General features: G+C 38.1%; 2 protein-coding genes across 14 annotated transcripts in view; both read right to left on the bottom strand.

Annotated features, from left to right (window-relative positions):
- Window positions 1–12,955, bottom strand: part of NEK10 (NIMA related kinase 10) — a 200,924-nt gene extending 187,969 nt beyond the window's left edge. For 3 of the 4 annotated variants that reach the window (XM_014579152.4, XM_089776619.1, XM_025190296.3), the window contains exons 1-4: window positions 8,942–12,955; window positions 3,644–3,754; window positions 3,254–3,314; window positions 1,375–1,508 (exon numbers count right to left, since the gene is read on the bottom strand). In XM_014579152.4, the coding sequence (XP_014434638.2) occupies window positions 1,375–1,508; window positions 3,254–3,314; window positions 3,644–3,717 (269 nt within the window). In that variant the 5' untranslated portion in view covers window positions 3,718–3,754; window positions 8,942–12,955. Of the gene's footprint in view, window positions 1–1,374; window positions 1,509–3,253; window positions 3,315–3,643; window positions 3,755–8,941 lie in introns of those variants that run through there. The other variant, XM_089776621.1, reaches the window with a different exon arrangement.
- Window positions 12,956–13,076: 121 nt separating this feature from the next.
- SLC4A7 (solute carrier family 4 member 7) overlaps window positions 13,077–17,087 on the bottom strand; it is a 203,775-nt gene continuing 199,764 nt past the window's right edge. For 6 of the 10 annotated variants that reach the window (XM_075921990.2, XM_075921994.2, XM_075921999.2 and 3 more), the window contains one exon: window positions 13,079–15,271. In XM_075921990.2, coding sequence (XP_075778105.1) covers window positions 15,190–15,271 — 82 coding nt within the window. In that variant the 3' untranslated portion in view covers window positions 13,079–15,189. Of the gene's footprint in view, window positions 15,272–17,087 lie in introns of all 10 variants that reach the window. The other 4 variants (XM_075921993.2, XM_075921992.2, XM_075921991.2 and 1 more) reach the window with 3 other exon arrangements.

Here is a 17,087-nt window from a genome sequence, read left to right as displayed (position 1 = left end):
AGCACAAGCAAGAACAGTCAGACAATCCTTATTCTGCTTGAATCCTGAAGCAGAAGACTCACCTTCAGCAGCCAGAGTTGAAGTTGGCAAACAACGCCAAAAAAGGCCCGTTTCTTCCACGTTATATATTTGATCTGCACTTAGTTCATGTTCAGAGACCAACTTCTTAAAGGATTCATAATACCTTTTGGCAGATTCATGATCTGCCAATGCTTCTCCAGACACAGCCAATCTTCTGATGCCATGTTGAAGTTTAAAACACTGCAGCCATTCTTCAGAAAATGCACAAGGCACAATCAACTCCAGTTGTTTATAAAAGACCTTTGCTTTTTCAATCAGCATTGGCCCTGAAATTGGATGTCTTTCAGATCTTTTCAATGCAAGCCATTGATTCAACACTTTATCAAGCTGTTCCAATATCAGTTTATGCAGTGTATGGCATTTTTCAAGTCCTTTCTTGGTCTCTGATTGCGCAACGAATGTTAAAAGTTCGTCCTTTGGGGCCTTAATATCATAAATTGTTGAAGAACCAACATTGTATTCATCTATCAACACTTTTCTATTTACACCTTTTTCTGAACTCCTTATAATGTCCAGTTTTTGACTTAGCTGTGACTCAACACAACTCTCTTTCTCTTCTGTCCAGAATTTGTTGATGGTTTTCTTGATGCCATTGATCTTGAGTGACCAAATCACTTAAGCGCTATCTGGTTGGTGAGACGCTACTGGATCTCAGGCTCCATCTGGGGAGACATTCTGGAAGCTTCCAGAAAAGTCAAACACAGTGGTGCGCAACCTTTTTGGAACTGCGACCCCCGCATCGCAGGGGTAGCGAACTGCCCGGCCCAGCTCCCAGCTGGCCGGATCATAGCGGCGTGCGTGAGGCTGTGCCCAGCCTCGCACCTGCCAGATCAAAGGGTGTGCCGTGAGGCTGTCTCCAGCCTCACGCCGACCAGATCAAAGTGGTGTGCTGTGCAGCCGCACCCAGCCCCTGGCCAGCCGGATCAAAGTGCTGCACCAAGCCCCTAGGAAATTTGCTGGTTTCTAAAGTTTTCCAGCTAGTTAAGTGCCGAATAGCATGTTTTACTGTATCTTTTCTTTCATTTAAAAGCAAATGTGTATAATTTAACATGTTCTTCAAACATTACTAGTTAAAAAGTATGAGATTTTGAAGTTGCAAGTATCAATTACACCTTTAACACTCTTAACCTCACCTTTGCTATTTTTTAAAAATCCATCATTAATAAGATATGAAGAAAAGAATGTAAATTTAAAGGTGTGATTTAACCCCACAGAAGCAGCATAAGGTTAAAAGTCAAGTTCATGCTCCACCCACACTTTGCATACTTTTTAAAAGACAGATACACGCTTTACCTAAAATTTTCAAGTTCAACAGCTTCAGTTGATTCTTGCCATTGACCTCGGTTTCTTTTTCCTTTAGTCTTGTTGGTGTATTGTTCTGACTTGGTCATACTATTTTGAGCAGTTTCAAAGTTAATGGCTGGGAGCTGCAAATGCAAGAAAGGCCGTGCATAAGGCAAATGCTATATATAAAGTGACCAAGCAGAGAAAATACTAGACTTTGTCTTCTCAAATTCTTAGTGGGATTTCAAATACTTTCTAAATTAAGATCCAACATTTGCCATTATAAAGATAATATAAACATCACACAATGCAAACAAAGTTATGTGAATACTCTGATCCAAGAAATGCTGGATCAAAGTAGTATATGAAGAAATGTGACAAATTTTGAGATCAGTGACCATCTAAGGTCAACCTGCTACAGGTTATATTAAACCACTGATATTTCTGTTTCAGAAATTGTACTGCCAGACCCACTCACACAACTGCTCAGAGGTACCACAATATTTCCTGTCATTTTAGAGCAGTGTTTCTTAACCTGTGTTCCAGGGAGGCAGTCAGAAGTGTGCTGCAGAGAACAACAGAGTTCAAAATGGGTTAAAGGGGTGGGCAGGCACCTTTTTTTTTTTGCTCCACAAAAAATGTTCCTCATAAAAAAAATTTATTGTTTGGTGTTCCTTTGTCTTAAAAAGTTTAAGAAACACTGCTTTAGAGGCCTATCTGCACTAAGTGACAGCCTTTTCAACTTTTAATGCTCAGTGTGTCTACCACCATTAGTTGCTGTGAGACCATCCACACCTACTAGCCTGATTTATGTAAACAGGTGCAGTGCACACACACACACACACACAATACTCCCTCCAATCACTGCTATCCGTTGAGATAGTATTGTGAGGGTAATTTTAGAAGTTAGAGATGCATTTAGCTGCCTCATAGTATGCAAATACATAGCCCTGTGTGTTACAGAGCTTCTCTTAGATTAATTCTCCACACCTTCGTACAGCATCAGCAATGGATTCACATGCAGTAGGAGCACTCCTTGTTACATAGCTATCTACATTTGGGATTGGGATGGATTTTTCAGGACTGCCTCCAAAATGTCAGGACTTTCAGCCACAGAAGTCAATCCCATGGAAATTACATTGAATAGAATGGAAAAGAGAAATGGGCCATCCAGCTAGACAACAGAATAACTTCCACCATTATCTGGATTCACATGAAGTAGGGATTAACATTATTTTCCCAATTTAAAAAATGCAGGACTTCTTTTTCGCCCCCCAAAAAGCAGAGAGAAGTCTTAACAGGGAATAGGGGAAAGAGGATTAAGCTACAATACTAAAAAACTTACAAGCGAGTAACTACCACTGTAGTCAATTTTATTGCCACTGTTTTAATCTCAAGTTGTCACTTTTAAAGACTATTTATACATGGTGAAATTGATTATTTGTGGGTTTGCATCCTTCCTTTCATCATGTTATAATTAATCTGCCTCTTCCTGAAAATTGGGACTATTTCTTAATGACATTATCAAAGGTTGTGGAAAAAGACAAAGTTGTTAAGCTGTTTAACTATAAATAATTGTGACAGCATAGACGTTGCTAGATATGTTGATAGAGCAAAACAGGATAATTTTGCTGTTTAAAAAACAAATATGCCAAATCAGCATAAAAAGTTGATTGATTTAATTCCTTTGCACAATGTAAATGGGAATTTTTTACTAGAGAGAAACTCTGCTATTGCCAAAAAAATTAAAATTTCTAGTGAATGGAACTGTCAATGAGCTCACTAAAACTATTTCTGACAATGCACAAAATTCATTCTACCGGAATCATTATTTTGCATGATCATACAACTGTTAGCATGTTGAATAATGACTACTAAAAAAAAATACCTGCTGTTTGCTTGACTGCACATTTAAAAGAGACCCAAGTCTTTTAAGATCAGAATAATCCCTAGGATAAAACATAATAATGTATCTATTAATAACTGAACAAACAACGTTATTTATAACTATGTCAACAACTAGTCTGCCCAGTGTAAACAAGGTCAATCTGTGTGATCGACATTGGTAAAAGAGAAGGCAGTTCTCTAGTGTTGCCTTAGTAAACTATTTTTCTTTTTGCATACAGAAGTTTCGTAACTATTGATTTGTTTATCCAGCATACCTGAAATCACCAAAAATCTAAACTCGGTGACCAAAGTAACAGTTGCTATACATACAGGGCATTACACTTCAAAGCATTTAACTTTGGCAGATGGTATAAATTACCAGATACTATACCTTGTAGTGATCCCTCGAGGTTTTTTGTCTGTTCCCTTTTCTGTGTTCTTCACCTTTTTGTCTTGATCAGGCATTGTAAAACATCAACACTGCAGTATTAACAGCTCATTCCTTAAAAATAAAGTAGATAACATAACACAATTGCTCTAGAACAGCAGCAAGTTGTAGCACATAGAAGAACCAACTTGCGAAACTTTAGGAACCAAGATTAAAGATGTCAATAAGCAGGCAATTGGGCAATCGTGTAATTGCTGAAATTTTCAATGGTTGCACGCACCCGCAGGGTGGGTTGACAGCCGGCTCCCCAGGAGCCAGTGTTCACCTTTTTAGGCAGCTCCCTGTGTAGACCGGCTCCCGCCTCATTCCCAGAGACCTGGCTGCTGCTCAAACTACATCCTCTGATACAACATAGCTTTACTAAAAACATCTGAAGCAGGATTTTAATGTAACATTCTTTTAAAATCCTGCTTCAGATGTTTTATGTAACATTCATTCATATCTTGCAGGGTAGAAAGAAAACACTTTATCTACACCTATGTAAAAATAATGCATAAACTGTATTTATTAATTCCTGTAAATAATAGAATACAGGATGAGTGCTGAACAGGATGTGTGTTCGTATCTCTGCTCACTAATGGTTTGAGCCTACATGGTGCTTTGGATGCCAGTCTAGTAAAGCACTTAATCATGCACTCATCTTTGAGAGAGGATGTGTATGAAGCCTTAATAAATGATGAGAGACATTTCTGAACATTCATGCATAGGACATGAATCATTCAGGAATTAGGATACACATGGGCAATTCTGGAAAAAGAATCCAAGATGTTTTAGCAACATATGTATAGAAATGAGTTAATGGAAACCATTTTTTTTTAACTGAGAGTGCCCCTTTAATTGATAAAAAGTCAGTGTCTACAAAAAGCAGGAAATATAAAAATAAATAATTTTTTAAAATTAAAAATCAGATTTTTAAAAATTGTTTCTTAAATTTTTTTAAAATCAATCAATAAAATTAGGGATGTCAATATTTTAGTCAACTACATGATTAACCGATAAGCCTACTCTTATCATTTAATCCTATTGACTACATGCACTTCCCCCTTTTGCTGCCTGTTAGAGCCCATACCCATGGGGAGCCCACTTCCCCCTTAAACTCCACAGGTGAGGGAGGGAGGTGGGAACCAGTACATGCAGGAAGCCAGCTTTCAAGCTAGATCCCCATGGGTATTGGCGCCCACAGAACCACCTACCTCCCTGCGCTGCTGCCTCTCTATCAGAGGCAGCAGCGCAGGGGAAGGAGAATGGGGGGGGGCAAAGGCTGCCACCACGGAGCAGCCTCTCTTTGTGGTGGGCCCAGGCTCATCACAGACAGGAGCTACTGCTACCCCTGTATCAGAGGCAGCGGGGCAGCAGGTGGGAGCCATTCTGCACTCAGATCTAGTTTTTAAACCAGCTCCCCTCTCAGACTCGCTCCTGCCTGCCACCCCGTGCTGCTGCCTCTGATACAGAGGAAATAGTGTGGGCTGGAAGGGGGCTCCACAGAAGTGAGACCAGGAATGCACTGGCTGCTGGTCCCATCTACAGGGACTACTAAATAATCGTATAACTGCTAAAATTTGATTCAGTTACATGATTATTAAATTAATCGCTATCTAACATCACTAAATAAAATACTAAATTTATCTTTTAAAACGAAACAGTTGCAATTAAATCTTATTACAAACATGCTACTCCTACACTTACAGTTTAATTAAAATGAATTAATGGCTCTAATCTGACCAGGCTAACAATCAGCTCTAGGTTTTTGAAAATCCTGTCTTTCAATTTCTGTTTCTCAGAACAATAATATGTGCAAAGACACAAACAGGCTGGACAGAACTGGTTTTGTTCTTTGTTTATGTGGCCAAGCATGGCAGAGTTAGGGTGTGTCTAGACTACTGAGTTTTGTCGACAAAAGTGGTCTTTTGTCGACAAAACTATACCTGCGTCTACACTCCGGCTGAGTTCTGTCGACATAACGTCGACAGAACTCAGCAGTTTTGTCGACGCTGGTAAACCTCATTTTATGAGGCATAACACCTTCTGTCGACATAACTGAATGTGTCTAGACGCTCTATGTCGACAGAAGTTTTGTCGACAGTATCTGTCGACAAAACTTCCGTCGACAAAACCCTGTAGTCTAGACGTACCCTCAGTTAAGACATTGTCTAAAGACAGCGACATAATATAAAGAAAAGGACAGAGTCAGCATAGACAGGAATATGGAATGGATGGAAAACAAAGGGGAAGGCATTCTGTGTGCACACAGCTTCCTATATTCCTTTTCACTCTTGCCACAGAAAAATTGTCATGGCTTCTGAGTGTGAAAGAGGCCCTCAGAATATTTTGAAAAAAATGTGTTCCTTGGGTAAAAAAGGAAAACGTGCCAAGTGTAAGCAGTGCAAGATGATGATGCAGGGCCTTGCTGCAAGACAGAATCATCATAAGGGAAACTGCTTATTGGGACAAAATGATGTGGATGAAGATGGGGATATGTTTGAAGAACAATGTAGATCAACTTTGAAATGCATCATTCTTCAAGATTCTCTCTATGCCTTTTAGTATAAGTAAGCTTTAGCTTATGGCTTATTTAATTAGTTAAGTAGATTTAGAATCTGTCACCCAAATGTACAGTACAGAAAGCTAGTGTCAGAGAAATCTAGAGTTGTCAGTTACCACTGAGTGTCATGTTCTTATTTCATATTGCATAATACATACCTCTGACATTGGAACATCATGGTCACAGACAATAATGGTGATGCCATGAGTCTATTCCCTATTTTACTTCAGCGTAACTAAGCTTTCCCAACGGAACCACATCCTATACTTGTTCAAGTGGGACTTACTCCAAAATTAAGTGCACTGTAAGCACACTCAGTCTTAGTATTTTTAGTAACTTGGAATCAGATCTGCATCAGAAATGACAGTGGGATAGGGGATGATAAGAGCTAATTGTAGAAGTTTTAAGGATCTGGTACATTTAGTGTTCTAGGGACTTGTCTGTTAGAGTTAATAAAATTTGAAAATTTAATAAAAGTTTAAGGATATCTGTCAGTTAGCAACTCAGGAGACTCCTGCAGTTGCAAATGTAAAAACATTTATGTAACAATTAAGACTTAGTTTAATAAAATATAAATACTATTGTGTTTGTATCAATTTTTTTTGGTGATTTAATCTTGATTTAAATCGCCTTGATTTAAATCAGTCCACCTTGACAAAAAGTTAGAGCTCATTAAAGGAATACCCAGTTCTGCTCTGAATACAAGTCCAACTTTTTTTCCAGTTTACAGAGATATAAACTTTGGCAATAAATGTACAGGCCCAAACTTACTTAACGAAGACAGTCAGTACATCTCAGGAAGTTGTAAGTTCATTATAGGGGTTGGGCTCAAAATAGGAAGGAATAGAAATTAAAAGAGAACTGAACAGATGATTTGAGAGAGTCTTGACAGTATCTTATTTGCCTTTGTTATTGTATTGTATTATTTCTCTTTTGTGATCATGGCTGCCTGTCTGAAAATCATTACTTCAAAGTATACAGAACACTATTTTTTCTACCATCTCCTATAGCTATTATTATCACAAAAGGATTTATTTTTCTTCCTTGCCAACCTGATACATGTACACATTTTCCTTTTATATTTACAGATGGCAAGCACCATGGTGTAGACATCAAAGAACTTTGACAATATGAACCATCACAATGACAAACATATAAGAATCTTAATTTTGAATTAGTTATTAAATGCAAACAAAAAGACAAAGTGTGGTACAGCTGGCATTTTTAATGTATAACAGTGAATATATTTTTTTCTAAAGTAATAAATTAGCAAAATACAAATACAATGTCCAAAGGTTAGAAAAAAAGCATGAAGCCTGACACAGGAAGTATCAAAAATACTTCCGCACTCTGAGCTCACTGCTCCTTAGCCCATGCCCAGAGGGAATGAACAGAACCAGTAATCCCTTTCCTGTCACTCATTCCCAGTTTCTGATAAACTGAGGCTACAGACACCATTCCTGCCCATCCTGCTAATAGCCATTGATGGACCTATTTTCTGTGAATTTATCTAGCTCTTTTTTGAACCCTTGTTAAAATCCTGGCCTTCACAACATCCTCTGGCAAGGAGTTGCACAGGTTGACTGTGTGTTGTGTGTATTGCTTCCTTTTGTTTGTTTTAAACCTGCTAACTATTAATTTCTTTTAGTGACTCTTAGTTTGTGTGTTATGGGAATAAGTAACTATTCCTTATTCATGGTCTCCAAACCAGACATGATTTTATTGACCTCTATCATATCCCACTCCCCTCAGTCTCATCTTTTCTAAGCTGAAAAGTCCTAGACTTTTTAATTTCTTTTTATATGGCACCCGTTCTAAACCCTTTCTTCTGTCAAACGACTCCAAAGTGTTGTACAAACATTGCTGAAGACTCAACACTCTTGTGAGACATGGAAGTATTAACAGCCACAAAGGACTAAGCCTAAACAGGACTAGTGATTTCCCATAACAAAACAATATGCTCATGGCACGTCTAGTTCTTTGCCTTTCCAAAGCAATCTCCCCAGTTCTCATAGTGGAATCCACCATTCTGCAACTATGCTTAAATTTCTTTGCAAAAAAATGATCAGACTGCTATTTTTCCTGCTGCTTTTTCCAGCCTAACAGGAAATGCTATATGGAAACCGTGCCTATTTAATCAACCTCTCCAAGTCCTTCTCCTTCTTTCAAACTTATAAACACATCTCTGGTGAGATGGGGCTCAGAACTGAAGGGAATCCCTCTGGTGCCACCCCCTCAGAACGGCAGGGCATCCCTTATCCAATCAGACCTCTGGGTAGTGTCCACTACACCAAAGGCCTTGGAGAAGCGGCTGATGCTGACTGGGGCTTTCTGCTGCCTGCCCCGTCCGGATCCCTGATTTCCAACCTTTGGCCTCACTGCCCTCCCTGTGGTTTCATTAATTGTCCCCGATGTTCACTTGTAGCCTGGGTCCAATGGCTCTTCTCCCAGCCCGGTCTGAGCGGGCGCGTCTGGACCCGGGGGGCAGGGCCCGCAAACAGCAGGGAGAGGGGCAGCGACCTCCCTGTTCTGGGACGCGCCAGCTTCCCTGCGAGCCCAGGCTCACCGGCCTCCGGGTGCCCCGCGCCTCGGCACAGCCCGCTGTGAGGGGGAGCGGGGATCCTGCTACGCGCCTGTGGCGGGGCCCCAGCGCCCCTGTCCCTACCCCCCACGCGGCCAGCGGGCTCCCTCCTGCTCACTGCGCGGCGGCGAGGGCTCAGTCCTCGGGGAAACCCCGGTTCCGGCACCCCCCGGACCCGCTCCTCTTGCCACAAACCCGGGAGTTTGTTTTTGATCAACTGACAGCCTCGCAGCCAATCAGATCGCACCTTCTTCGACGAGACCGGGTCCTCCGCCCAATCGCTGGCCTCCATGCTACATGGTGCCGGCCGCCATAGAGACGCCTAAACGCTGCCGCTGTTGCCAGGGCTACAGCAACGCTCAGGAGTAGACCTCGGCCAAGCAAAGCCGGCGGGGTGGGTAGGGGAGTCACTCTGCTGGAGCGGGGGAGAAGGCGCGGGGAGGGAAGGGGAGGGGGGAGCGATGTAGGGCAGCGGCTGCCGCCAGGAGCATCCCAGGAGCGAAGCAGCCTTGGCGCGCAGAGAGCTTGGAGCGGGGGGACAGGCCCCGGGGCCGGTGGTTTGCAGCGACCGCTGCGTCCCTCCTCGCCCCTGGAAAAACGCTGCGACCCCGGCTGAACCATGGCACAAAAACCCCACTCAGCTGGACTGCGCCCCAAAGGGGTCCTCTCAAACACACTCTCGCCTGTCCAATTATTGCCTTTAAATACAGCTAGTCTCTCGGACCATAAGGAATTACCTTCTTTAAAATGTCCACACGATTCAGTTCGAGCAGTTATTAAACCTTAAGAGACGAACGTTAAAACAATCTGGAGTTGAAATGAGTGGCTTACAGGACCTGAAACTCAAACTTTGCACAAAGATTTTTTTTACCACCCTTTACACTGGGCAGAAATATTTTCTTTCGCCATCTACAGAGGCCTTCAAATTTATAGACACACGAATTAAAAGGTCTTTACAATGGAAGACGGTGGTGTGTGCTTTTAATAATTTCATTGACATTTATGGTACACAGTAAATCAGAAGGAATCTCCCTTCCATTGAAGCCCCAGTCGTCTTAGTAATTTGGCTGGAAATTTTGGTTGTTTCCTTTTTAAAGCAACTAATCCTATTTCTCAACTACTACTCATAATTTGGGAAATGTCTAAATCTGATTAGGAGTCAAACATTGAATTACTTACAGAATCATTCTGTCATACTGTCACAAAATAGACTAATTGTGGCACATTTACAGCACAAGAGATATAGATTATTTGCTCAAATACTTATTGCTGGTCTACACATGGGGATTCGCTACATTAACCTTTAAATAACAGCTATACCAGAATGTGTGCGCACAGAGTAATTCTAGAATAATTTTAATGTGCAGACAAACTAAGTAGACATTACCAATGAATCAGAAAAGTCAGTTACTGCAAATGTTAAGAGTCAATACATGATTTTTCAAGGCTGTATGTTCTTTACCAGAGAGGGGGATAAAGCAGAATAGTTTAATTGGCAATGCCATTAATCCTGTACTTGACATTTACATATTTGCATGGAAACAGAAACTAAAACATTTAATTGAGTTCAGTAGATTTTTATTGCTTTTGTCAACTTTTTGAAACATTACAAAAAATAACTTTTCTAATCACAAACAAATTACAAAGGTTGGATCTTTTACATTAGAGAAGTCAGAATTTTGTGTACTTCATATAAACTTAAAACATTGTTTCTACATTTGGAATAAAGTTTAACTGGCTTTGGGTTTTATTATAAAAGTAAAAGCATCACTGTTTTATTTAGAAAAGCAGTCATAAAAAGCTGGAACTGTACTGTATGTAACTACATTTCAAGTGACCAAATAAAATGAATACTAAAATTTTAAAAATTGTTCAGTTAAATGGGCTGAACATTGGAAGACACATAAAAACAATGTCAACTATGTATCAACAAAAAAGGAAAAATATGGTTATAATGCCATGTCATCTCTTATTAATAAGTCACTATTTAGAAAAACGCTGGATGTTTGGCAATACTCCAAGAACGCCAAATAAAGTGTCAATATGTACTAAATTCAATATGAAAAAGACTTCAGGTTAATATCAATTCCAACTACAAGTTTTTCCTATAGGTGACAATTTTAGTAAGTTATAAAGTTACAAAATAAATTTCACTTTTAATTAAAATCACTAGGCAAATTTGTTTTGCATTCAGAACACTACTTTTTCATAGACTGTGCACCTATAGTCTTAAATTTATTTTTTTTAAATTATTGTTGATATAAACAAGCCACGCTAGTACTATGCTAAATAATGTGACCTTGGTGAGTAATTTAAAAAAATTAAATTACTAATCATATGAAACAAAAGCAAATTATATGTGGCGTTAATGGCCTAAACATTCTATGGTTGTGAATTTAAAACAATATGAACCAATCAATTTATGTTATGCATTTACAGAATGTATGTACAATATATAACCCTTTATAATGCTACAGGCTCTGTTACATTAAACTTACTTATTAGAGTTATATTTTATAGCACTTAAAACCTGCCTTTGAAAAGGGCAAATATTAGAAAACTTCTGTATACATTGATAACTGCATCTCAAGTGAAGGATACTGGGAGAGGTCTTCCTAAACATAAGAGAAATCACACATTTGGCTGGAAAAAATGCTAGTGCTCTGAATTCTGTTCTACAAGTTTTGGGATAAATTTGGCAACCTGGAACATTTTGCATTTTTTACTTTTAGAAATTATATATTAAAATAGAGAGGAAAGAATAATTAATTTGGGCACATCTAAAACAGAATTAAAAATATATTTCTTGTAATACAGAAGAAAAACTAGTAAAAATGATTTTTTGTAAAGCAAGTTTAAAAAGGACTGCTTTGTAAATGACACGTTTAAGAAGATATTTGAATTGTGTGGTCAAAATTAAGACCTATATTTTATGTAAACATACATCTTTATAAATAAATTAAAAAGGATCAAAAGAGGGATTTCCTGAGGTGGCTCTGCAGCCAGATACACAGTAGCATTAAGCTTTATCCCTGGCAAACAAGGCATCTAACAAAAGTGCAGGGCTGTTCATTTTATTCTACTGTTAGAATGGAAAAAATATTGACTTAATTTTAAGTTTTATCCCAAGATCAATCAGTGCACAGTAATTATCACTGCTCATTCACACCTATTAAGGGAACTATCTATATCAAGGAAATGGTGTCCTTTGCTATATTACTTTAACACTATACATGATTTTTTTTAATGAAGAGAAGAAAAGAACATTTATACAAATACAAAACAAGCAGTAAATTACTTAAACATAAGTTGCCAGTGGGTTTTTATGCATATAATACCAGGTGATTTTGATGTCCAGTGGTTTAAAAAAAAGTGAGACTACCCCATTATTAATTAAAACATTGGAACAAAATGTAAACAAATTTGCAAGTCATAGTATTTCTGGCACTGAATAATTATTTACATTATTCAACAGAATCAAAGGAATACTGTGATACTAAGAGAATTTCAAATTTACTTAAAATGGGAAAATACCCACTTCCTGTAAAGTAGCCAAAAGATATTAACCTTTTGGCAATGGAAACCAGATACAAAATGGTCAGTGTCACGAAACTCTGACCTCCAGCATTAAAGGGTTAAAAATCTCAAGACATCAGATGTCAGTTTGGGTCTTTGGAAACTGTTGCGCAGCTGTGGACATGGAAAAATAAAATGGTAAAGGAAGACAAGCAAGTTTAAAAAGCACTGTGGATAATGCTATGTATACTGGAGATTTTTTTTCTCCTTCTTGAGTATATCAGAAAGATTATAACAACTAGAAGTTGACTTGCAAACTTGGCCTTCATTCTTTGAGAGAAATATTTGGGAGAGATGGCCATAATTCTAATTTATATCTTATTTCAACCAAAGGAAAAAATATACTTTCCTTGAAAGAGTAAGGCTATGTCTACACTGGTGGGTTGTTGTGCCAGAAGTATGCAAATGAAGCTAAGCATGAAATATCACCGAGCCTCATTTGCATATCTAATGAGCCACCATTTTTGCTGAAGAGGCTCTTGCACTAGAAGGAGCTGTCTACACTGCCACTTCTTGCGCAAGAAAAACCCTCTTGCGCAATGCCGCTACGCTGATTATTTTCAGGAATAACGACATTGCGCAAGAGGGTTTTTCTTGCGCAAGAAGGGGCAGTGTAGACAGCTCCTTCTAGCGCAAGAGCCTCTTCCGGTATACAAATGAGGCTCGGTGATATTCCACACTTAGCCTCATTTGCATACTTCTGGCACAACAACCCGCCAGTATAGACATAGCCTATATGTTTAGGCTAAGACACAGTCCATGCCGATATCCAGGAATGAAGGAATGCATATACTGTACCTGACTAAATATTAGTTAAATTGATAGTGCTGATCTTATTTGATTTTGCTGAGACTTAAGCTATTATTGTCATGTCAGTTTGCATAGCATTATTCATACTGCTTTGTATTGTTGGTTATATATAAAAATATTTTTTTCTAGATTTCACCCTAAATTCAGCAGCACTATTTTACTATATCATGATTAAACTTTACATAGATTACCATCCCCTTTTACTGTAAAGTTTATACTAAAAAGTTAATTACACTCATTTCCACCAATACCGACTTACGGTTTTTAGTTTTATTGTAAAATTATCCTTACCCCCAAATTAGAGCTCGACAGCACCCAACTCCATTTTGAGTGATTTTCAAAAACACTGCCTTGGCTTAATTCTGCTCCCTTTGAAGTTAAATGAGTTCTTAAGCATACAATTAAACATAAAACATATTAACTCTGCTAAATCTGTTGAAGTTAAGCCAAAGCAGAGTCCTTATGAAAATAGCGCTTTATTTTTAATATATATAGTTTGTATTTAAATATATAATTATGGGCATAGCAAATGATGTTGGCAGGTCAAAACTTAGATAAATCATTTGAGAAAATAAAACAAAAACCTCAACAATAAGGCAAAGAACATGAATAGTGAAAACAACAGGAATGTGATCAAGATCTTGATCTTTACATAAAATTACATTTCCTCAAATGCTCACACTAAACATTGCAAGGGTTAGAGATGCTAATACAATAACTTGGAACACATCATTCTCAGTGAACTATCTAAAAGTCCAAGGGCCCCAATAAAACAAATTTACTTTAATATACAAATATTAACTCTCAAATTTGTTTTACATCATTAAGATTCATATCCATTAAAATAACTAAAACAATTTTTTTTAAAATCAAGGTTAGTATGCTACCAAATATACCCTTTACAATGGAAAGGATCATAACTGTAAACACAAAACCCAAAGTAATTTGTTATCCATAAAATACTGGTCATAAAGCTAATTCAGAATTATAACCAACTGCTGATAAGTTAGTCAAACATTTTGTAAAGCAAAAAAAGAATTAAACCTGATTCAAGAAAAAAATACATTCTGAGGAGGACAAGAGATGCTGAAAAGGCTCCAATCTCCTCTCTCAGAATGTGTGTCTTTCATTAATCTCAACAGAAGTTATGCACGCACAGAGAGAAGAGAATCTCTCTAAGAGTTCAGGACTACAATGTAATGAGCATTAATAAATAGTTATCAACCAAACCAAATACATACTGACTTATTTCTGTTAGAGATCCATTTTACATTACTTAAACATTGAGCTTCCAGAAATATCAAATACTGATTTGAGATTAAAACTACATTTAAAGAGGACCCGTATTGCTATTGAGTAATATAATAGCATTTGAAGAATAAATTTTAAGGGGCATTGAACAACATATATATTTTAAGGACTACATCACATAACAATTTATGGTTGAAAGACCAATCCCATGAAATATGAATGATAGAGTCCGGAAAGATCATCATATCGTGGATAAAAATAAAAATGCAGTAATGGCACAATAACATTTGTTCTATGGAAACTAATACACTCTATGTTTTCCCCGCAAATAATATCAAATGAAATTGGCTGCAGTGAAAACACAATTCTGTAGTACAAGAAGTTAGAGAGGTATTACAACATACTAAGTCATGTGGACCAATAATTATCAGCAAAAGCTGATTTGATATTTATGCACATATTGATTACCAAAAAGAATATGCATTCATCTCAATCTTCCTATTTAAAAAAAGAAAATAAAATTTTCAATAAAATAAATATGAGGAGTGATTACCACTCATCTTACTTGTATGAACATCTCATTATACACAATAGTATCTACAGTGCTAATAACTGCAGTCAAACGTGATACTTCTTAAAGAAACATGAAAATCATCATTCAATGATATGATATTCTACAGTGATATATACATATACAAACACACATTCATAATTCCTCTTGATTTCATTCTATAATGATGTTTCAGCATCCACATACTTCATTACAGATGAATCTTCCATGCTTATTTTCACACTTTCTGGTTTCTCAGGGCTGTTTAAAGCAAAGACAAAGGTTTATAGTCTCTAACAAATTGACAAAAAGATTAAGCCAAATGCTTCCAAACTTTAGCAAGCAAACATCTAGGCTACGTCTAAACTGCAGGCTTCTTGCGCAAGAACTGTTTTGCACAAGAGTTCTTGCACAAGAACACGTCCATACTGCCATGTGCTTTTGTGCAAGAGCGTCCATGGCAGTGTGGACGCTCTCTTGCGCAAGAAATCTCTGATGGTCATTTTAGCCATAGGGGTTTCTGTTGCCTGTCTATACATGCCTTTTTGCGTAAGAGCTCTTGCGCAAAAAGACTTATTCCTCGTGGGGAGAGGAATAACTCTTGCACAAAAAGCACTATGTTCTTACGCTTTACTGTAGTTTTTTTGAGCAAGAATGGGCTTGTAGTGTGGACGCTCCGCAAGTTTTTGTGCAAAACTCTGCTGTGTAGACGTAGCCCTAAAGTTTGAGATTTATATATATATATATATATATATATATATATATATATATATATATATATGGGTAAATTTATAATAAAAATCTTATGCACACAGTACTAGTTTGAAAAAGGAAGCCAGTAAACAAACCTATAAGTAAAATCTTGTATTTGCTTGCTATTTTGCTCTTACATTCCAAACCCAATATTAAGATTCTTGTGAACTCTGATAATGCAGAAAAATATATACTTAGACATTTAAATGTTAATGAAAACTCCTAAACTTCTGTAGTTCCATCATTACCCTTCTTCAAATCTCTCCTTCAAACTGTCCCTTTGAAGCAATGCCTACAATAAACTTACTTTAGGTTGCTGATGTGCAGAGCCTACTACTTGTTACGTTAAGGCATACTTGTCTCATTGTTTCTTTATATTCCCTCTTCTGTCAGTCTCCATATTGTTTTTGTCTTGTACTTAGATTACATCTTTTTGTTCTGTGTTTGTGTAGTGCCTAGGACAATGGAGTCCTCATGGATATGATAATGGTAGCAGTAAATAACAAAATATATTTTAACTATTTGTCTAAGAACTGCATAAAAGATTGTAGGATGAAAAAAGAGGCGAGCTTGTGTGAAAGTCATCTACTCTTACCAAAGAGATGGTCAACTATTAATTTTCAGGAGTCAACCTTTTACAGAGCATGAAACTTGAAGAGTTACTCTCTACAGAGGGATAACTCATTTACAGAGTTCTTGACAAGGGCAGAGGCAGAACACCATCAAAGAATTTTAAAATGCCTGCCACTAGCTATCTAAATGGTGTGTGCTGTGTTAGCTCTCATTTTTCTTTTAAGCACTCTCTGGGTTTTTATCTCCCTTCAGCCTGACTGAGTTCATCCAACCAAGGAAGAATCTGCGATAGGATACTGGGAGGAATCACTCCACATGTAGTTTGTAATAGGGATGTAAGCAACTTGTCAACTACCCAATAAGCTTAAGAGAGGCAGCAAGGGCGGGGGGGAGAGGGAGCAGGAGCTGGTGCTGGGGGGAGCCAGCTTAAAAGATGGTTCCCCCACAACACCATCTCCGTGGGGGACAAGGGAGGCAGAGGTGTCCCTAACTGCTGCACCTCTCCCTTTGAAATGTACAACAGCCGCCTGCAGGCAGCTCTTGTACATTTCAAAGGAAGAGGCACAGGAGCAGGGACTTAAGCAGTCCTGCTGTGCCTCTTCCCGCAGATGGTTCTTGTACATTTCAAAGTGAGAGGCGCAGCGGGACAGCAAATGCTCCCCTTATCGACTAATTGAGTAATCGATGGAAATTCCATCCACTACTAGATTAGTTGATTATCAAAATTTAACATCCCTGGTTTTTATTAGGC

The sequence above is a fragment of the Pelodiscus sinensis genome, chromosome 2 (assembly GCF_052426305.1).
Source record: "Pelodiscus sinensis isolate ZL-2025 chromosome 2, ASM5242630v1, whole genome shotgun sequence".
Lineage (NCBI taxonomy): Eukaryota > Metazoa > Chordata > Testudines > Trionychidae > Pelodiscus > Pelodiscus sinensis.
Note: the sequence above shows the minus strand (reverse complement) of the source record. Positions and strands in the feature narration are given on the sequence as shown.